General features: G+C 44.8%; 1 protein-coding gene across 1 annotated transcript; it reads left to right on the top strand.

The window, feature by feature from the left end:
• The first annotated feature begins 3,327 nt into the window (after window positions 1-3,327).
• On the top strand, window positions 3,328-14,788 carry LOC129339672 (vomeronasal type-2 receptor 26-like). The gene is made up of 7 exons (XM_054994254.1): window positions 3,328-3,545; window positions 5,352-5,529; window positions 5,724-6,584; window positions 11,791-12,018; window positions 12,102-12,106; window positions 13,074-13,195; window positions 13,887-14,788. The coding sequence occupies exons 1-7, from the start codon at window positions 3,328-3,330 to the stop codon at window positions 14,786-14,788; spliced, it is 2,514 nt and encodes an 837-aa protein (XP_054850229.1).
• Window positions 14,789-22,590: the final 7,802 nt, after the last annotated feature.

Raw genomic sequence — 22,590 nt, 5'->3', positions numbered from 1 at the left:
TGACCCTTTGCCCTCCTCTCCCTGTCAAGTTCCCCTTCCCTCTTCACACCTCTACCTCTCTGGATCTACTCAGATTCCTCCCAAGCTCTCCTTTCTTTCCACCCCGTCCTTTCTGCGAGGGCAGGAAGGTGCCATGCTGCCAGGTGATGCTGCTTCTGGCCAAGAGGAACAGTTCAGCCACTGTTGCCGATGTGAGAGTGACACTGTGCGGAACCCCCCCCCCTTTCCATGGTGTCCCCCCTGAGCAGGGGGGAATGGGTCCCTCGCCCTCACACCCTTCCTGTGAAGGTCAGACGGTGGGTGCAGTATGATGCTTCGGCTTTGGGCCACAAGGGACAGATCAACTACTGTTGCACATAAGATTGTACGTCACGGTGGCCCCTGCCAACAGCAGCAGCTTTCCCCTCTGGGCAGGAGTGAATGGGTAATGCTGCCATGACCAGTCATGTCCTTTCCACGAAGTCAGGAAGGTGTGGTGCTGCGAGCTGATGCTGCTTTCTGCCATGAGAAGCAGCTCTACTTCTGTTGCTGGTGTTAGCATGGCACCGCACGGTACCCCCCCCCCCTTTCCATGGGCACCTGCTGCGCCCTCTGAGCAGAGGGGAATGGGTCCCTCGCCTTCACACCCTTTTCATGAAGGCTGGACGGTGGGTGCTGTATAGTGCTTCGGCTTTGGGCCACGAGGGACAGATCAACTGCTGTTGTGCATAAAATTGCACGTCACGGTGGCCCCTGCCAAAAGCAGCAGCGGTCCCCTCTGGGCAGGGGTGAATAGGTAATGCCACCACGATCAGTCACATCCTTTCCGCAAAGGCAGAAAGGTGAGTGATGCTGGTGACAGCCTCCACTGTGACACAGGGGGAGTGGGCAAGCCTCTGCCGCAGCAGTCTGCGCACTCCTTCAGAGTGGATGTGGAATCCCTCTGTCCCAGTCCTGCTGCACAATGCGGCCAGGAAGCCTCGGGTTCGGCCCTCCTCTCCCACACAAGTACACGGTCCCTCTTTTCACCTTGCCCTCTGCAGAACGCTCAGTCCCCTCCCAACGACCTCTCCGGTCCTGTCCTATTCCATCCTTTCCGCAAAGGCAAGGTGGTTGATGCTGGCTGCTGCTGCAGAGTTCTTCAGTGGGATCCACGGAGGAGGCCTCGCGGCTGTAGGATCTTCTGACATCACAGACCCTCTTTCGACCTGTCCCTCTCTGAAGCACTCCAACCCCTTGAAATGACATCTCCTCTCCCTTCCGTCCTTTCTGGCAAGGCAGGAAGGTGGGTACTGTCGGCTGCCGCCACAGAGTAGCTCAGTGGGAGCTTTGGAGGAGGCCTCGCGGCTGTTGGTGGATCTTCCCACTTTCCCTCCAAATGACATCTCCTCTCCCTCCCATCCTTTCCGGCAAGGCAGGAAGGTGGGTGCTGTTGGCTGCTGCTGCACTGTTCCTCAGTGGGACCCTCAGTTGAGGACCCTCACTTGCTGGGGGATCAGGCCCCTGTCTGAATGACATGTCCTTTCCCACCCACGCTGGAAATACCAACGCGCTCCTCTTTGTCCTGTCGGACGGGCACATGGGAAGTGCCACCGGTGAGCGGCCAGACCCCCCGCCCCCTAAAGGGGAGGTGGCTTGTTGCTGCTTCCATGTGACCGTCGGGCCCAGCGGCCGCCATCATCACCCTCCTTCCGGCCTGCACTGGGAATACCAGCATGCTCCACTTTGGCCTGGTGGTTGCAGGAGGATCTTCCCACTTACCCCCCCACATGACAGGTCCTCTCCCTCCCATCCTTTCTGGCAAGGCAGGAAGGTGGGTACTGTTGGCTGCCACCACAGAGTAGCTCAGTGGGAGCTTTGGAGGAGGCCTCGTGGCTGTTGGTGGATCTTCCCACTTTCCCTCCAAATGACATCTCCTCTCCCACCCATCCTTTCTGGCAAGGCAGGAAGGTGGGTGCTGTTGGCTGCTGCCTCCCTGTTCCTCAGTGGGACCCTCGGGTGAGGACCCTCACTTGCTGGGGGATCAGGCCCCCATCCAAATGACATGTCCTCTCCCACCCACACTGGGAATACCAGCATGCTCCTCTTTGTCCTGTCGGGCAGGCACATGGGGGGTGCCGCCGGCGAGTGGCCAGACCCCCCGCCCCCTAAAGGGGACGTGGCTCGTTGCTGCCTCCCCGTGCCTGCCAGGCTTGGCAGCCGCCAGCCTCAACCATATTCCTGCCCTCGCTGGGAATACCAAGGTGCTCCACTTTGGCCTGGTGGGCGGGCACATTGGGGGTGCTGCCAGTGAGTGGGCAGACCCCCCGCCTCCTTCCCGTGCCCACCAGGCCCAGCGGCTGCCGGCATCACCCACCGTTCCTGTATCGCTGGAAACATGGGCGCGCCCCGCTTTGCCCTCCACGAACCACGATCCAGTTTGGTTCGGGATCGGGAGATGTTTGTTGCTGTTCAGGAATACAGGATTGTGGTCCACACCGATCCACGATGCGCTGGTTCGATAATTTTTTTTTGGTTCGTGCCCATGTCTATAGATTACCCTTGGGTTCCCTTCCAGCTCTATATTTTTATGTTCCTCTGCTTCTGTCTGAGTCCTCCCTCTATTTCTATGCCTTTGTTCTCTCTCCTGCTGGTCTTGCAAGGAGCAAGAGGCTTACACAGAGTTCTTCTGTGCAAGCTTGCAACAGGCAGCTCTCATACTCCCATTCACATCCAGCCACATAAGCAGGCCATTTGTAATTGAGAATACTGTTATTTAGATTATGTTTCTGTGTTTTCTTCTGCTACTATGTGGTGAATGTGAATCAACTTCAATACACGTAAGTTTTATTTATTGCAATGTACTGGCTCAAAGAACATTTCATGATGCATCATTCCACATTTTCCTGACTGTACAAGTTTGATACAACAGCTAACAAATATTCCCTATACTGATAACTCAAAAAGTAAATCCATATGAAGAATTAGATGAATGTATGAAAGAAATGATGCCATAACATCCTCCCCCCCTTGCAACCTCACAGAGAACCTCTCTCTTTCTTGGTAGGAGATTATCTCCCCTGCAATTATCAAATTGGCCATGATTATTTCTACATCTTCTCCATGTCTCTAGGGACACTCAGCTGCATCTAGGTGATCCAGATATGAAGGGTGTTATTATTATCCCTGGTATTATTTGGCATTAATAGTAAAAAAAGAAAGGGCTCTATCACTCTGATATCCACTGTTTTATGCATTCAAGGTACAAATTAGCCTTTGTGCGGCATTGAAGTCCAGAAATTCATGGACATGAGCACAGCAAAGTTTGACTATTTCATCTGGAGTCCAAAGTGAAAATGTTCACTCATGATGGTGGCATTTGTGGTGTTGATCTTGGTGCTGCTGCCTCTGGCAGTATGCAGAACTCCTCCTGCTACATGTCCCATCGCGGATCCTCTTCCTATCCTTCATAAATACTATAAATCAGGAGACCTCGTCATTGCTGGCATCACATCCCAAATCTACATATTTATGAATCCGATCACTTTTGAAAAACGTCCCTCCGAAAAACTGATGGATGACCTTTTGTAAGAAAACAGAGTTTGAAAACAAGTAGTGCTTGCAGGTGTAACTGACATGCTGGAAGATATTGAGTGACTGGCGCTGCATTTCTCTCTCTTTCTCTCTCTCTCCCTCTCCCCCTCTCCCACTCCCTCTTTTCAGTATGGAAGTCCTGCCAGCTATATTATATTTATTATTATTAATGCTTTTCTTCTCAGTAATTGCAGGTCTTGTATAGGCAGGCAATCCAGCTTTTCATGCTTTGAGAAGATTGTTGAATCTGCCTTTTGCTAATGGTTGTATGTAAAGGTACAAGTAGTCCCATGTGCAAGCACTGAGTCATTACTGACCCATGGGGGAATGTCACATCATGACATTTCCTTGGCAGACTTTTATTACGGGGTGGTTTGCCATTGCCTTCTCCAGTCATCTACACTTTACCCCCAGGAAACTGGGTACTCATTTTACTGACCTCGGAAGGATGGAAGGCTGAGTCAACCCTGAGCTGGCTACCTGAACCCGGCATCTGCCAGGATCAAACTCAGGTCATTACATGAGCAGAGCTTGGGCTGCAGTACTACAGCTTACCACTCTGTGCTATGGGGCTTTTCCATTCCTGCTTAAATTTGTCCTCATCGACACCAGATAGGTTCACATGGGAGAAGTGACAAAGCATCTTCCACACCCCAATGTTTCATCTCTTGTTTGTGATAATGTTTTGTCAGCCATATCTTGAGCATTTACTGTTACTTACAAATGCATCTCCTCTACAGATTTTTCCAAGTATCATTGTAGAATGATTTATCTATGTTTCAAATTTCTGTTGAATATATCCTACCAACTTGGTAAGACAGTGAGTAATAATTTTTTCTGCAATGATTAGAAACAAGGTCGTTTATAAACTCATAAACAATGCAAATTATTCAATAAAGCAGTATATGCAGGTCTCTTATTAGTATCCAAAGTAGGCTATGTATAATGGCGCCAGAGTATTTTAATATAAGTTTTTAAATCTGTTTTTAAAGTTGACTATTAATTTATTGTGTTTTAATGATGATGTGAGCCACCCTGAGCCCATTCGTGGGGAGGGCGGGATATAAGTCAAATAAAATAAATAAATAAATATATTGAATTTTAGCACGGAGTGTTTTGCATGGTTTTGTACAACAAGCAGCAAGCAAAGCACTGCAGGCCTTAGTCTGCTGATTGCAGAATTCGAAAGTACAAGAGTCTGCAAGCCAACAGCTCTATTCAGGCATAACATTAAACCAGGGTTTATTTAAATCCTGGTTTGCCTTGATAAATGCACGCATCATTGCCATCCCTTTATCCAGTCATTTCGTAACCAGCGAGTTTGCAAGAGTAGGGATGGAGCAGAAGTCAGGATTAAGCATCAATATTCATCCCACAAAAACATAGTTAAAAGTAAGTGGGGATATTTTTTTTTTAAAAAAAACATACTTTTAGAAGCTGGTTTGATCTAATTGTCTGTAGCTTGTGCAATGGCTTGCGTATGATAGTCATGCTAAGTGGTTACTTTAATAAAACCATGGTTCTTCATTAATTCTGAGACAGCGTACCTTCACAATTTTCCAGTGTGCCACAATAAAATCTACTATAGTGTGATGTGAATAGGCAATTTGTATTGAACAGAGGGACTGAGACTGTTAAATTCTGACATAGATGCACTGTGATGAAGCATGAAAGTTTCCTTGCAGGTTTCTGACTCAGAACTACCAGCATATCTTGGCTTTAGAATTTGCCATGAAGGAGATCAATGCAAACCCCCAGATCTTACCCAACACCACTCTCGGATTTGACATCTACAACAGCCATTTCTCTGCAACTTGGACCTCTCTGGCCTCAATGGAACTTCTCTGCATGCAGGGCAGATTCATTCCCAACTACAAGTGTGATGCCCGACACAATGCAGTTGCAGTCATCATGGGACCAAACTCTGATGTTGGTCTGCATGTGGCAGCCATTCTGTGCATTTACAAGATGCCACAGGTAAGGTGTGGTCAAGGAGAAGAACAGCTCTGTGCACCCCAGTTGTCTTTGAAATGTGGTTTGAAGAATGGAATGTTAATGTAAACAATGATTTCCATAGTGAGCCGATTTATTCACTCAATAGAATAAAATAAAGTCTACATATTGTTTTAGTTCAGAAATCTCTTTTCACTTCTGGTTTTTTTCCCCTCTAGCTTTCATACGGTTCTGCCCCAATGATGGCTGACAAAGCCCAATCTGTTTTCTTCCATCCGCTGTTCCCAAAAGAGGCCCATCAAAATATGGGAATCGTCCACTTACTGCTGTATTTCAGGTGGACATGGATTGGGGTGATATCTGTGGATGATGAAACTGGAGAGAGGTTTGAACAGGAAATTATTCCCATGTTTTCTCAGAACGGCATTTGCTTTGACTTCACAGAAAAAATCCCAGCCATAGCATTTTCCAGTGGGATTTTTGAAATGGCGGCAAAAGAGATAGAAATATTCAAAACTGTCATGAGAAGCAGTGCCAATATTTTGGTTCTACACGGTGAAATTCAGACTATGATAACTTTCAGAATATTCTTCCACCTCGCAGAAGTTGAGGATGTATCAGTTAAAGCAAAAGGAAAAGTGTGGATTATGATGGCTCAGATGGACTTCACCTCACTTTCCTTTCAAAGAGACTGGGACATTAATGTTATCCACGGAGCCATCTCCTTTGCCATTCACTCAGTGCAGCTATCTGGATTCCAGACATTTATTCGGGAGAAAAATCTGACCTCAGAAAAGGAAGATGGATTCATCAGACTCTTCTGGCAACAAGCATTTAATTGTGCATTCTCTAACTCTGTGGTAGACCAGAACGATGATAATATTTGCACTGGGGAGGAGAAGCTCGAAGCTCTTCCTGGATCTGTTTTTGAAACAATCACAACTGCCCACAGCTACAGCATCTATAACGGGGTCTATGCTCTGGCATATGCACTGCAGAACATGCTGTTTTCCAGATACCAACAGAGAGGGATAGTAGATGGTAGAAGATTAGATCTTCGAGATCAACAACTATGGCAGGTAACAACCTAAGCCCAGAAATGCAAGAGAATGTGCCCCATCTTTGGATACAATATCAGAACAAATAGAATTGAGGTAGAGATCCAGAAATGCTGGAGTTTGGTTTTTGCTGAATTTCATGGGAAAGTGAACAGAAAGCTGAGAAGAACCCCACTGAGAGCACATCATATCTTCCAGATAATGTGGTAAATATTTCATGTTGTCTAAGTGAAGCTATGATACAATTTGGCAGTTCAAATGCAGGTGAAATGGTGCTGGGTCATACAGAAATTGCACACCTGAAAGACATGAAGGGAAGACCAGATAGAAACAGGTGCTTACCTCCTAACACAAGAAGCACTCGATCCAAGATGAGCATCGGGGTCCTTAGGGATAACATAAAATATGCATACAGAGGTCATGTAGTGAATGTATATATAGTGGGCATGCCAGATACATGTGAGCAATGAGATAGTGAATCAATCTTTACATAGATTCTGAAGAAAGCATATATGATGGCTTATTACAGGTTGCATTGCTTCTATATTAAAGATTAGAAGGGTCGGTAAAGTAGGCTCCAAACCCTCCACTTTAAGGCAATACAGCAGTAGAGGTGTTGCCTGAAGCTCCCTCTCAGAATCTGAACATAGACTTTATTTGTTTTCCAGGATTTGTTATCTTTCCTCCGGGCCTGCAAGAAGATGTTCCACCAGGCATTTGGTGGGGGCTAGGCTGTCCTCTTGCCGGCCATACCACTGAAGACCTTCCACCACCCATGCAGGAAAATGCTGTATTTTAATATTTTATACCCGCCAATTTTAATTGTTTTGATATAATTTTTTAATGTTTTTATAATGTTTTTTACTGTTTTAAACTGTTGTTAAACCGCGCTGAGCCCGTCTGACGGGGAGGGCAGTCTAGAAATGTGATTAAATATATATATATATATATATATATATATATATATATATATATATATATATATATATATATATATATATATATATATATAGTCTATGCATGACTAGGTACTGAGGCCAATATGATGCATGAAGAAGGGAACATCATGGGACTGGCAGGGAGACCCCCTGTTCAGTGCCCACAAGCCACCCTTTCTGCAAAGACTCTCGAGTGGCCATACTGCCCCCAGATGAATGGACCTGCTTGCCAAGATGCCAGCCACTACTGAGGTGCCTGTAGGAACCAAGACTAGCAGTGAGAGAGAGAGAGAAGCCATGATTCTAAGAGCAGTTTCAAAAGGACAACAACTTTTCCTGTGGACGCCATAGCCAGCCAGGGCAGCTGGCACGAACTGTTTACACATTACACCTTTGATGTGTAGATACCCAAAGCAAAGGCCAGGAAACAATGCGCCTCTGACTCTGGGAATCACCCATTGAAACGATCGCCTCCAACTATCAAAACAACGGAGCTCAGTAAAATGCAGATGATGCCCCATTTGTATCTTTTCTTCTGCATAGAGGTGACACAAAGTGCCTTCAATAAACTCAATTGCTTCCTCCCCTCTCCTTCCCCTCCCTCCTTCCCTCTATGGAGGTGTCACAACAGAAAACATTAGATCCCAAATTATCCTTTATGGATATCAAGTGTCTGCTAAATTGACACATTTATTGCTTTTGGTAAATTTCCTGAGAACCATCAACAAGGCACAGCCCAATCCAATAGTACTACCCCAGGACAGAGAATTGGCTATTTAAGGGAGAGGCCAACGCTCCCTGGAGAACCCGCCATTCCCCCCATCCTAAACAACGTAGTGCAGGCACCACGTTAGGCTTTTCTCTCCTTGATGCTAAGATCTCTGCTTCTCAACAGACAAGTGAGTATTGCCCTGCAATAACATTTGTGCTAATGCAACTGCATGCTTTCCACCCTTTTATTTCCTAGCCTTGCATTGAATGTGTGTATGATTCTTGTACTCTGCAGGCTCAGAAGTTATTAAGTAAAAACCTTGATTCATTGAGGTATTTGTCTCCTCTCTTATTGGGCGGAATCCAGGAACTCTCACCTTGGTATACATTGGTCAAGATCCCTGATATCAGCCTACTGTCCATTAATTCCCCATCTTTAAGGCAGTTTGGCTAACAGAGGGAAAACTTCAAAATAACCACCCTAAGACAGAATTGCCACACAGGGGAAATATGGAAAGTTGGGAAGACCCATCGTAGGACAACTGGTGAGCAGAGAATGTGCCAAGGCTTCAGTACAGATTTATCTTTGGCTAGTTGTTCCCCACATTATGTAGAACTGTGCAATGAAGGAGGTCATTCTCCAAGTGCCCAAATGGAATTTGCCCCATGCTCTTTCAGCATGCTGAGAGCCAATGTTTTCTGATCAGACAGTGGTGATTATGCTCAGCTGCATAGTATTATTTTAAAAAATAATATTAAAAATAATTCTAGCCATTCATTTTGTTACTATTAATAATAGAATATTGGGATCAAAGTTTTCTTCCTCTAGTCTTCTCATCAGTGCTTTTTTTCTGGGGCAACGCATACCCCTAAACATTTTGTGAATCTATGTATTGTCGAAGGCTTTCACGGCCGGAGAACGATGGTTGTTGGGGTTTTTCCGGGCTGTATTGCCGTGGTCTTGGCATTGTAGTTCCTGACGTTTCGCCAGCAGCTGTGGCTGGCATCTTCAGAGGTGTAGCACCAAAAGACAGAGATCTCTCAGTGTCACAGTGTGGAAAAGATGTAGGTCATTTGTATCTACTCAGGAGGGGTGGGGTTGAGCTGAGTCATTCTGTAAGAGTTTCCCAGGGTGTGGAATGCTAATGGCGGGAGGCTTCACTGTAACCTGAGGAGGTTCTTTTGCATATGGATTGGTGCTTGATGTGCTAATCTTCTCTGCAGGGCTATTGTCGGGTATGGAGTGTTTTGTTGGCCTGGTGTTTTTCAGAACTGGAGCCCATGCTCTGTTCATTCTTAAGGTTTCTTCTTTCCTGTTGAAGTTTTGCTTATGCTTGTGAATTTCAATGGCTTCCCTGTGCAGTCTGACAAAGTAGTTGGAAGTGTTGTCCAGTATTTTGGTGTCCTGGAATAAGATACTGTGCCCTGTTTGAGTTAGGCTATGTTCAGCCACTGCTGATTTTTCAGGCTGTCCAAGTCTGCAGTGTCTTTCATGTTCTTTTATTCTTGTCTGGATGCTACGCTTTGTGGTCCCGATGTAAACTTGTCCACAGCTGCAGGGTATACGGTATACTCCTGCAGAGGTGAGGGGGTCTCTGCTGTCTTTTGCTGATCGTAGCATCTGTTGTATTTTTCGGGTGGGTCTGAATACTGCTTGAAGGTTATGCTTTTCCATAAGCTTTCCCATCTGATCAGTAATTCCTTTGATATATGGCAAAAACACTTTTCCTGTAGGTACAGGAAAACCTACAGGAAAAGTGTTTTTGCCATATATCAAAGGAATTACTGATCAGATGGGAAAGCTTATGGAAAAGCATAACCTTCAAGCAGTATTCAGACCCACCCGAAAAATACAACAGATGCTACGATCAGCAAAAGACAGCAGAGACCCCCTCACCTCTGCAGGAGTATACCGTATACCCTGCAGCTGTGGACTAGTTTACATCGGGACCACAAAGCGTAGCATCCAGACAAGAATAAAAGAACATGAAAGACACTGCAGACTTGGACAGCCTGAAAAATCAGCAGTGGCTGAACATAGCCTAACTCAAACAGGGCACAGTATCTTATTCCAGGACACCAAAATACTGGACAACACTTCCAACTACTTTGTCAGACTGCACAGGGAAGCCATTGAAATTCACAAGCATAAGCAAAACTTCAACAGGAAAGAAGAAACCTTAAGAATGAACAGAGCATGGGCTCCAGTTCTGAAAAACACCAGGCCAACAAAACACTCCACACCCGACAATAGCCCTGCAGAGAAGATTAGCACATCAAGCACCAATCCATATGCAAAAGAACCTCCTCAGGTTACAGTGAAGCCTCCCGCCATTAGCATTCCACACCCTGGGAAACTCTTACAGAATGACTCAGCTCAACCCCACCCCTCCTGAGTAGATACAAATGACCTACATCTTTTCCACACTGTGACACTGAGAGATCTCTGTCTTTTGGTGCTACACCTCTGAAGATGCCAGCCACAGCTGCTGGCGAAACGTCAGGAACTACAATGCCAAGACCACGGCAATACAGCCCGGAAAAACCCCAACAACCATTTTGTGAATCTAACGAGAGAAAGTAAAAATTTTAAAATGTTGGCATTCCCGCTAAACCAACTCCAAATGTATTATGGATATTTATGTGATTTGTTAAGTTTTATGTAGCGTATGTTGGCAACAAAGATGTTTTTAGTTATATTTAAACCCACTAGGAGCGCTGTTCATCTTACAAAAAATGGAACATCTTTGAGCATCGAACACGCCACCGAGATTGCTGGCATAATCGGTGATCATTAGGGTGCAGACACGTCCAAACAAGTCTTCTCTAAGCCACTTGTTGCTTTGGTAGTTGGAATCTAGCATGGTGATTGGTCAGTCTTGTTGCTACCCCCGATGACGGCAACCAATTTGTGTATTTGTGTACGTTTTGCCCAAAGAGAGCAAAGAGTTTGTCTATACCGAAACTCTTTGGTTGTGGCCATGTGTCACTATAGAGGGGCTTGGTTGGCAATATTGATACCCATAATTCTCATCACCGACAGTCTTCTGTCATCATTTCCTTTCACAGTGTTTCCTGAGTCTCAGATGGAAGCGAGTATTTCATGCCAATCTGGAAGTTAATGTGAGCTGTGTAATATGTGATAATGCATGTTCTTGGTAATTTTGTCCATTGACTGCATTTATTTTTTCTGATTTGAACTATAAAATGGTGATTTTCTTGAGTCAAACTGAGAGTACCCCTAAACATTTTTTTTGAAAAAAAGCACTGCTTCTCATAATACAAATACCCACCCACTCACCTGCAGGCACCTCATGCTATTCCCAGCTTTCCAGTTACCTCCCCCCTCCCGAATTGTATTTTGGGGAGCACAATAGTTGACTGCAGGAATAAGACAGCTAGAAATTTCCATTCTTCAAGCTTGGGTTAGTATCCTCCCTACTACTAGTATAATGAGTCTGCCTACAGCTTTTCACAGGGTCATGAACTCAGATAATAATTTCTGAACATTTATCAGCCTATTTAATATTGTCATATTTTATTCATTCTTATATACTGTTGCTTGATTTCTTATTTAGCTTCACCATTTTCTGAGAGGTTCCTCATTTAACAACAGTGCTGGAGAAAAGGTGTCTTTTGACCAAGATGGGGAAAGAGAAGCTGAATTTGATATTGTCAACTGGGTCACGTTCCCAAACCAGTCCTTTCTTAGAGTCAAAGTCGGAAAGACAGACCTCAAAGTACCCAGTGATAAAAGAATCTTTATTCATGAGGATACCATTGTATGGCCCACCAGCTTCAACCAGGTAGAATGTGTCTTCACTTTGGGCATGTGTAGTCATCCCCACCCACCTAAAAATTGACATAGAATCCCTATGTTCACACACAGAAATGGTTCTGTCTCTGGGCCAAGCTACAAGTGACAAATAACACTTGAACAGCAACTGGATTGAGTGGAGGGCAAGTGAACAGGGAGAAATACACTTGCTGTTCAAGTGTCCTTCGTCACTTGTAGCTTGGCCCTCAGTGTTCTGTTGATGGAGGCTGGGATCCAAAAGATGTGTTCTGAGCACCCTAAACAGCCTCTACATTGCAGCACACTTCCGCTTCTAGGGCTTCCCTGTGTGCCAGGGCTCAATGAAAATCATGGATCTTGTGTGAACCAAAGCACCAGTAATATAAAGAACACTCTGGAACAGAGGCTATGTAGTGTTTATAGAACTCTTTCATAAGATGGAACACCTAGTTTTCATGGAACTCTTTCATAGGATCCAAGCCCAGTTGAGGAAGAATCAAACTATGATTTTCTACTCATATTTTCACTGGGAAGAGCTTTAATATATTACTATTGCTACTGCTACTTCCTACTTCTACTTCTGCTGCTACTACTACTACATAATGCTTAACTACTTTTTGAATACTAACAGTTTGATCCTAAACAGAGTTATATGCTTCTAAGCCCATTGATTTCAACAGTCTTAGAAGGATTAAGGTATCACTTAATCATTCAGATATTTAGTTAAAACCGAAGAATATATAAACATTCAACAGCATGAAAATCAATGAGAAAAACTGATCAAGCAAAACTGACAGGTTGCATCAAAGCACAACATAATGTATTATAATACATCTGAGCATTTTTCATTGGATACTGGATGGAAACTTGAGGCAGCAGTCCCAATTCACCAAGACCCACCTTAAATGAGAAAAACTAAATAATCCACGAAGTGCTCTAGAAACAACGACATCATACTATGCCTCCAATCTATTTTTAACTGAAATGTTACCAATAAAATATAAATCCCCAAACATTTATTATGACTATGAACAAATTCCTTTCTTCAATTTTCGGGCAGGCAAGGCCCCTTTCCATGTGCAATGACAATTGTCATTCCGGTTACAGTAGGAGAAAGAAGGAAGGGAAGCCTTTTTGCTGCTACGATTGTCTTCGATGTCCAGAAGGAAAGATATCAAGCAAACAGGGTAAGAGATGTCATGTATGGAGTTTATGGATACCTTGTGAATAAAATAGTAAAGAGTCCAGTAGCACCTTTAAGACTAACCAACTTTATTGTAGCATAAGCTTTCAAGAACCACTCCATGAATCTGATTAAGAAAGCTGTGGCCCTTGAAAGCTTATGCTACAATAAAGTTGGTTAGTCTTAAAGGAGTTACTGGACTCTTTACTATTTTGCTACTACAGACTAACATGGCTAACTCCTCTGGATCTTGTGTATAATATAGTATTAGGGCGTATGGATCTTAATTTTCCTGACATTCAAGCAGTGACTTAAAACTCAGAGATGGCCATGGACACAGAAAAGTGGATCTCTTCTAATATATTAGTTCACATTTTTGAACTCTTTAGCAAAAGCATTTACCTCGTATTAGAAAAAAAAATCATATCTAGAAAAGGCAAAGGTTGCAATAATTGCTGATTTGTGCTATTCAGTGAGAGATGACAGCTTCATTGATGAGGGTGAACATCTCTTCTTTATAAGATCCTTGATCATTACTGAGAATGTCACTTTGCAAATACAAATGAATGAGCAAGGTGTAAAATTCTCATGCATCCTTTAACCTATCAGTCTTCATTGAGGGCCCCGTACCACTGATGATTGCAACTTGGTCTGTAAAGAACTTTAGTGTAGCTATCTCCACTTTTCTTTTTCAGACATGAATGACTGTTTACAATGCCCTGAAGGACAGTATCCGAACAAGGACAAGAATTTATGCCTTCCAAAACATATCAGCTTCTTGTCTTATGCAGACCCTTTGGGGATCACTTTGGCCACTTCTGCTCTTTTCTTAGCTTTCCTCACATCTTTGGTGCTTGGGATCTTCATCAGGCACCGGGATACTCCCATCGTCAAAGCCAACAACCGGGACCTCACCTACACCCTTCTCCTCTCCCTCCTGCTCTCCTTCCTCTCTGCTTTGCTATTCATCGGCCAGCCAGGGGACACGACATGTCTGTTCCGACAGACAACTTTTGGCATCATCTTCTCAGTGGCTGTCTCTTGTGTGTTAGCTAAAACTGTCATTGTGGTTCTAGCATTCATGGCCACCAAGCCAGGCTCCAGAATGAGGACATGGGTGGGGAATAGAATGGCCAAGTCCATTGTTATTGTCTGCTCTCTTATTCAAGTCTCTCTTTGTACCTTGTGGTTGGCAACTTCTCCTCCTTTCCCAGATTTTGACATGCATTCTATAAATGAGAAAATTGTGCTGGAATGTAATGAAGGGTCAGCCACCATGTTTTACTGTGTCTTGGGCTACATGGGCTTCCTGGCCATCGTCAGCTTCACTGTGGCTTTCCTGGCCAGGAAGTTGCCTGACAGTTTCAATGAAGCCAAGTTCATCACCTTCAGCATGCTGGTCTTTTGCAGTGTTTGGCTTTCCTTTGTTCCCACCTACTTGAGCACCAAGGGCAAATACATGGTGGCTGTGGAGGTCTTCTCCATCTTAGCCTCCAGTGCTGGGCTCCTGGGCTGTATCTTTTCTCCAAAATGTTACATCATTTTACTAAGACCTGAATTGAACAAAAGAGGGCAGTTATTAAGAAGAAAGCTGTAACCAAAAGATTTGTGTCTCTATTAGGGGTCTGTGTAATGAAAATCACCAGCTTTAAGAATCTCAGAAATAACTGCTTTTGTTTCTTTGTTGTGATTCTCTGGTATGGAAACACTAGTACTAGCTGCTTTGTAGTCATGAAATCCCTACTGCCAATTTTTTTTTTTGCAAGTTCTAGCGTTTACTACTAGCACTGCAACATGAGCTTGCAGTGTACTGCAGTGTACTGCAGTGTACTGCAATTTGAATCTATACTGAATTTCTCCCTTCCAATCAAATAGTTGCAAGGGCAGAGAAAAGAGCACCCAACCAATCTCAAAGACACCTGCCATTTCCCTTCCCCCTTCTCCTCACCTGATGCATTGGAGAGAAACTTGGCTTGTTCAGGGGTCCGTAGAATCCTAAGGCTTGGTCCAATTCGCTTGAATCTTGGTAGTTCTTGGACAGTCTTGCAGGGAACGCTGTGCTGCAATTTTGATGGCATTTGATTAACAAACAACAATTCCAACTCCCAGGAGGGGAATAATGAAAGTGAAACAATGGCAGGAGGCGTTTCAATGGAAGCCTTTCTCATTTTCTGAAAGGAAACAAACAACAAACCACAACAAAGGTATTTTTCACATTGGGAATTTAAATGGTTTCAGAACCTTCTGCTTCCCATGTTTGCATGTCTTTCACATTTGAAAGGTTGTCATGAGATGCAGTATCCTTGATTCCCCCCCCCCCCCCGGCACACATACCATGAGTTTATTTTGAAGCCGCAGGCAAGTCGTAGCTGACACGAACAATGCCAGTATGAATGCTTATACTCCCATTCTGCTTCTCTTCTCCCCCCTCCACTTTACCCTGGGAGCTGATTGGTCCATTCAGAACTAACCACACCCACCTTCTACAGGTCCTCGACTGCTTTTTCCATAAATTTTTTGGGGGTTTTCTAAAGGACAGCAACGTCGTCGCATTGAAATGTTAGAAAGTAATTTTAAATTATCTCGTTTCCTAAAGAAGACAGTAGTAAATGGTGGGAGTCCAGCGGGTTTGTTCACAGTGATTGGTCCATGTGGAACTAACCACACCCACCCTCCACAGATCCTCGACCACTTTTTCTGCCTTTTGGGTTTTTTTTCCTGAAATGACAGCCACGTTGCTGCATTACAATGTTAGAAGGTAATTTTAAATTATTATGTTTGCTAAGAAGACAGAAGTAAATGGTGGGACTCCAGCAGGTTTGTTTGCAGCGATTACTGAATCTTATTTTTTTAAATGTGTGGGGAGGAAGCAACGCTGAATCGTTACTGTAGTGGGAGGAAAAGCTTTTGCGGAGACTCCCCGATGTTTGCTCTTTTCCATGGGGAGTGCTTTCTACACATATGCTTACTGCTGGACGCTTCCTATTTCCAATGAAGGAATGATTGGCATGGGAAGGTGGGATCCTGTCAGGCAGACAAGATAGCAATGTCACAACATTACAACACCTGGGCAAATTTAAAAATAAAAGATGACCTGCACTTTAGGGAAGCTGTGCAGTACCTATTTATTGCACTGGGATTTTTCCTGCCAAAGGTTTACAGCCAATCTTCGCTGTTTCAATTTTGGTGGGATTCTTTCAGTTTAATGAAGGAATGATTGGCATGGGTGGGGGCGAGATCCTGTCGGGCAGACGAGGGAGCAATGTCACAATATTACAATGCACAAGCAAAGTTTTTAAAAAGTGATGTGCACCTCGAAGCCCCGAAAACACGAAACTGAACCGAGGCTTCAAATCGCATCTCAGATGCAAAATTGAGGCTGACACAGAAAAGTGTGAAACGAACAGGTGCAATGCCGAGGCCACTGGGATCGGGGCGAATTCTCATAAATGGCGGTTTAGACCGTAAGTGAGAAAAGTACCAAAGAAGGAAGGAAAACACAGAAGTGCAGTGGAAACGTTAAAAAAAATGTTAGTCAGTGTAAGAGTAGGGAAATGAAATTAATGCAGACAGGACTTTATTTAATGCAGAGGAGTTAGCCGTGTTAGTCTGTGGTAGCAAAATCAAAAAGAGTCCAGTAGCACCTTTAAGACTAACCAATTTTATTGTAGCATAAGCTTTCGAGAATCAAGTTCTCTTCGTCAGATGCATAGTACAGAAACTGGTCAAATATAGAAGAGGAGGGGGGAGGAGGGGAGGAGAGAGAAGATGCAGTTAGGGGGGAGAGGGAGGGTGCAACCAAAACATTCCTTTGCTAGTAAATGTAAACATCTCCTTTTGGCGTGGGGGTCAGTTGGCTTCAAAGGAGTTTGCTGTGTTAGTTTGTAGCAGCAAAACAGCTTGACCATCCAATTCCAATGCAGTATAAGCCTTCGATAACCACAGCTCTCCCCGTCAGATGCATCTGACAAAGAGATCTGTGGTCCCCGAAAGCCCACGCCAGGTGCCACTGGGCTCCCCCAGACCCCGCCTCTGTAAGTGTACATGGCTGGCTGGAGCTCTCCTACTAGCTCATACATTTCTCACAGATTTCTCTGGTTCAGAGGAGGAATGCATTAAGTTTTTACTGCCAGGTGCCATCCCAGATGTTACTTTTAAGGTAGCCACTTTTATCTTTCTATCAAAAAATCTATCATAAAAAAGAGACTAATCCTGGCTCTCCCTATAAGGCTTTTAGTTTCTACAAGAATTTTATCCAAATTATAAATATATTTTATTACAGGGCTTTATTGCATCATTTTACAGATATTTTAAAGTCTACTAACTTGTATTTTGTTATGATGGATTGACTGACTTCTATTGAAATGAATTGTGCTACCTGTATTTTGTTATGACAAGCTGTCTAACTTGTACTGAAACGAATTGTGCTATGGAGTTAGGTTGTTATTGCCCATGGCTACAACAATTAATATTTTGCTTGCTTTCTGGCTGAAGCGTGACAGGCATTTTAGGAATGAGTACAGAGAACAATATACAGCTCCACGGAGAGGGGCCTACTTTTGGGGTCTATAAAATCCCTGCCTTTGTTCAATCTCTTTGAAACTTAGGGCCAAGCTACACGTGACGAATGACACTTGAACGGCAAGTGGATTGAATGGAGGGCAAGTGAACAGGGAGAAATACACTTGCCGTTCAAGTGTCATTCGTCATGTGTAGCTTGGCCCTTAGAGGTTCTTTAGATTGGAGAGCGAACTGTGTTCTGTGCAAGTTTGCTGCTATTAAGTACAAAAACAGCTATCACAGATCATCCAGTTAGTCCCTCCACCTTTTCCCCTTTGAAAAGAACGACAACAAAAATAATTCAACTGGGGGGAAAAACTAACAAATTTCTACCCCAACCCAGAAATACCCCACTGGAAAACTCAGTCACAATAAACATTTCACTCAGCAGCTCAGAGTAGGAAATCACAATGAAAATTTTCTGTATGCACACCACTAGTAGTTACTAAAATAACCAGCTGGTGGCAGCATACTGGAGAACAGAGAGAAGGAAACCCTTTCAGGGGCAAGATGGTTTGGGAGAGCAGTGTGCCACTGGGTGGAGAATCAGAATTGTGGCTGAGCACTTCGACTCTTCCGAGGACCAAACAGACTGGCATTTGTGGGTCAGAGGGGGCACCCCATGAGTCTTGACCCACAGCTCTCAAAGATCAAGCACAATGCAAAGAGAGAGGATTGCAACTCAGATGACCTTCCAACCTTCCCAACCAAATGCTTTAATGTTTCAGCCAAGAGCTTCACAGATAACTTATTGTAGCCTCTCTGTAATCTGTTACTTGGCCTGTTACCATAAGCAACAGAACCTTTTGGAAATGGGGCATGGGATGGGCATGTTGCTGCCAGGGGCTTGGTATGCAAGTAGGGACAGAAAAGGATGTGGTTCTTTGATTTGACGCTCTCAATCTCTCTACATGAGACATCCGACGCATGAAGAATGTGTGTTGGGGGATGCAATGTTAGCCGGGAAGAGTAGTTTTAAAAGACAGCGCCAGCAGCAGGGCAAAGGTTTTGCTATACAAAGGAGCTGTGTGAAGGGGCTGTGAAATGCCAGAAGGGAAACTTCTGCCCATTATAACCTCTTCAGGTCCAAGCCGCCTCTGGAAGGCAGCTCCAGCCCATTTCCATTCCTCGCTGCCTCTGGTTGTGATCCCACGCCGTTTTAGACTAGAGGAGTGAGATTGACAGAACCTTCCAGAAGCTAAGACGAAAATAACAAACCCTCTGAGGAGTGATCTCTGCCAGCTCTGTCTTTTAAAACCACGCTTCCAGGTTAACATTGCATCTCCCTATACTTGATGAACACGTGCTGAGGCACCTCGTGTAGAGGGACTCACAGTCAATTGTTGCAGTGGGCTGACAAGCTTCACCCCAAGGGCAATCAGAGGGCCAAGCTACACATGACGCATGACACTTGAACGGCAAGTGTATTTCTCCCTGTTCACTTGCCCTCCACTCAATCCACTTGCCGTTCAAGTGTCATTCGTCATGTGTAGCTTGGCCCATAGTTGCATTTCCTGCAGTCTGACAGGGATGCCTCAATCATCTGCCCTGCAACATGATCCCCGGGAGGGAAAATTTGAAAGCCTCTCCGTCGGTTTCTGATTTGCCCACGGCTAACACCTCCTCCCTAGGGGAAGCTGGACATGGCATGGAAGGGAGAGAACTTGCTATCAGCACCAAGGGGATTTGGTCACCCTTGGGAGTACTGCCTGGCCCTCCTGCGTGGGGAAACGCGATCGCCAGAAAAACCGGCAACATTTTAGTCACCCAGACAGCCTGTTTGCGTTTATTTCCTCTGTTCTGCATTGCCCCCTCAGTCGAAGTAAAAGGCAGAGACAAGGTTGGGGTATAAACAAGGGCCACTTTATTGACTACAACATAACATAACCTGTCATTGTGGCAAGGGATCTAACTGCAGTACAGATCAAGCTCTGGGACCCCCCCCCCCCGGAACTCTGCCTTGACCTGTCTTATCAAGCCCCCACTGCCCCGGGGGTGTTCCATTCAAAGGATGGCTGGGACCCAGCAGCCAGGCAGGTGGTTCCCCTTTAAAGCACCAGCCCCCACCAGCTGTGGAGCCCAGGGGGCGGCCTGGTCTAGGGGTCCCACCAGGCAGTCTGACCTTGCAGTTGACAGCCGTACAGCCTCACCAGCCGCTCCTGACAGACCCCAATTCCCAACTAATGGGAATGTGCCAAGCGGGTCACCGGCTTGCTAATTTTATCCTACCCTGCCAGGGGCCAGCTATGTACATTATCACCACAACACCTCAATTACAAACTCTCACAGTGCAAGGTAGGTGAAAAACAACTTCCCTGTAGAGCCAATTAGGGAAGAAGAAGAAATTCCTACTTGGCCCCGATAAACAGTGACCGGCTAATCCTGCACTGCACAAAGGGAGAGGTGGGTGGGCCGAGCATGAGGCGACAACTGAGGGCTGAAGAGGCGGAGCCAGTTTATAAGCCCTCAGCTCCGCCCCCCAGCAATGCCTGGATGCCCATGAAGAGGCAGACTGCCTTTTCCCCCTTCCAGGGTGGCAAACCCAGCCCCCAGCCAGAGCAATCAGGCCTGCTGGCCGGGAGGGCTGCATTGTCCAACACTGGTTCCCTCATTTCAGTTTTTGTATCTGCTTTGAGGCAGACCTTTTAAACTGGATCTTTTATTCTGGAGGAAATATTCACCTGTGAAGGATTCTGAGTAGGGTTGCCAGCTCCAAGTTGGGAAATTCCTGGAGATCTGGGGGATGAAACCTGGAGAAACCTGGAGAAAGTGGGATTTGGGAAGGGAAAGGACCTTGGCATGGCATACTTCCATAGAGTCCACCCCTCAAAGTAGCCATTTTCTCCAGGTGAACTGATCTCTGTGGCTTGGAGACCAGTTGTCATTCCTGGAGATCTCCAGCCACTACCTAGAGGCTGGCAGCCCTGGTTCTGAGACAAGAAAAGTGACTTGCTTCCCAAGGAAAAGGAAGTTCCCAAAATTTCTTCTCAAGCAGGAAAGGGATTGCCTACTTGTTATGCACACCTGCACACTCACACAAGCAGACATTATCTGGCAGACCTGAGAGAGGACAATAATGTCGCATAAGACATACTCAAGGAGGCAGCAAGAAATGACAAAAGTTTAGCTGGAGTCAGGCTTGCTGAGAAGTACTCATGAGCTCCGTTAACCAAGACATGCACAATGTGATTCTAGTGTCCCCCACCCCCACTTTACTGCTCTTATCTGATGAGCAGATGGAGTGCTTTGGAATATTCACGAACACTCTAAGTACTGGGAGAAATGTACAGGCAGCAGGGAATTTTCACAATTTTTTTCCTCTGGTGGGAATTATAGACTACTTTTGCTAGAATTAAAACCTCATGTTGGTTCTAATGACAAGAGAAATAAATATATTTCAGTCATATGGACGTCAAGGCTACGAAAGTGTGATGAACCCTTGGTATACATAATAAGGACCCCCAATGCAAGGGGTGGCATCAATCATTCAGCACAGAAAGGAAACCAACTGCAAAGCCGGGGGACAAGCTGTAGCACAATGTAGCAGAGCTGCTGTAGCGTAGGGGCTAAGTGGTTGGGATGTGAATCAGCACTCTGCTGGTTTGACTCCCTCTACTGCCATGAACTCTGCAGGTGGCCTTGGGCAAGCCACTCCTCTCAGCTCCATCTCCCCAGCTGTATTGTGAGGATAATAATACAAAATTCTGCAGCTCGGGTATTATTGGGAATGGGCAGGACCAGGAATATCACTCCCATCCTGCAGCCACTCCGCTGTGTTCCTATCAGTTGCCAGTATTGAAAAGTAATTAGTTAGCATAGTTAACTAGTTTGTGCCTGGGGATTGACATTGACTCTAACTTATTGACATGATGTGTGTGTGTTATGTGCTGTCAAGTTGCCTCTGACCTATGGCGACCATATGAATGAAAGACCTCCAAAATGTCCTATCATTAACAGACTTGCTCAGATCCTGCAAACTGGAGGACGTGGCTTCCTTTATTGACTCAAGCCATCTTGGTCTTGGACTTTTCTAGAGAATCTTGTCTTCTCATGATGTGACCAAAGTAAAATACTCAGTTCTGTCATTTTAACTTTTAGGGAGAATTCAGGCTTGATTTGATCTAGTGTCCACTTATTTTTCTTTTTGGCTGTCCAAGGTATCCGCAAAACCCTCCTCCAGCACCACATTTCAAATGAATCAATTTTCTTCCTGTCAGCTTTCTTCACTGTCCAACTTTCATGTCCATACATGGCAATGGGGAATACCGTAGTTTGGATTATCTTGCTCATGGTTCCCCGAGAGACATCTTTATCTTTACGGAACTTCTCTAGCTCCCTCACAGCTTCTCTTCCAAATCTCAATCTTCTTCTGATTTCTTCATTACAGTCTCGAAAATGAAAAATTGTTAAGATCGAAGACATTTTGAATTGCAATTAGTTCAGCTACTTGCAATTTTCTGAGGGGTTATCTTTTAGTTCCTATTTATGGACTTCATAAAAGAACATTTCAAAAAAAAGTTCTATGACTTGCATCCTCTGCCTCGTTTCCATGCACACTTATCTCTGATTGCGGTGGAAAACACAGTTCCTCTGCCACCAGTACTGCTTGCACAAGATCAGTTTTTCTCAATGAGCATCTGCAGGTGAAATTGTTAGAGATAATAGAGACACTCTTGGTGGTAGAGGATTTCCTCCACCACAATGAAGAGAAGGATGCCCAGAATGCAGGTGTAGGATCCAAGCCTAATACTGGGATACTGGCAATGTCACATGTCTCGTCATAAAAATCCGCGCTCCATTCTACTTCATCCTTGTGTGACTCAAACCCATAAGTCTTCA

The sequence above is a fragment of the Eublepharis macularius genome, chromosome 12, assembly GCF_028583425.1.
Source record: "Eublepharis macularius isolate TG4126 chromosome 12, MPM_Emac_v1.0, whole genome shotgun sequence".
Lineage (NCBI taxonomy): Eukaryota > Metazoa > Chordata > Lepidosauria > Squamata > Eublepharidae > Eublepharis > Eublepharis macularius.
Note: the sequence above shows the minus strand (reverse complement) of the source record. Positions and strands in the feature narration are given on the sequence as shown.

What these genes read in the sequence shown, in the direction of transcription:
- LOC129339672 (XM_054994254.1), top strand. Translation starts at nt 3,328, where the DNA reads ATGGTGGCATTTGTGGTGTTGATCTTGGTGCTGCTGCCTCTGGCAGTA. An exon ending in GCATTTACAAGATGCCACAG is followed by an intron (nt 5,530 to 5,723) that starts GTAAGGTGTGGT and finishes TTTCCCCTCTAG; the next exon opens with CTTTCATACGGTTCTGCCCC. An exon ending in AAAGATATCAAGCAAACAGG is followed by an intron (nt 13,196 to 13,886) that starts GTAAGAGATGTC and finishes TTTCTTTTTCAG; the next exon opens with ACATGAATGACTGTTTACAA.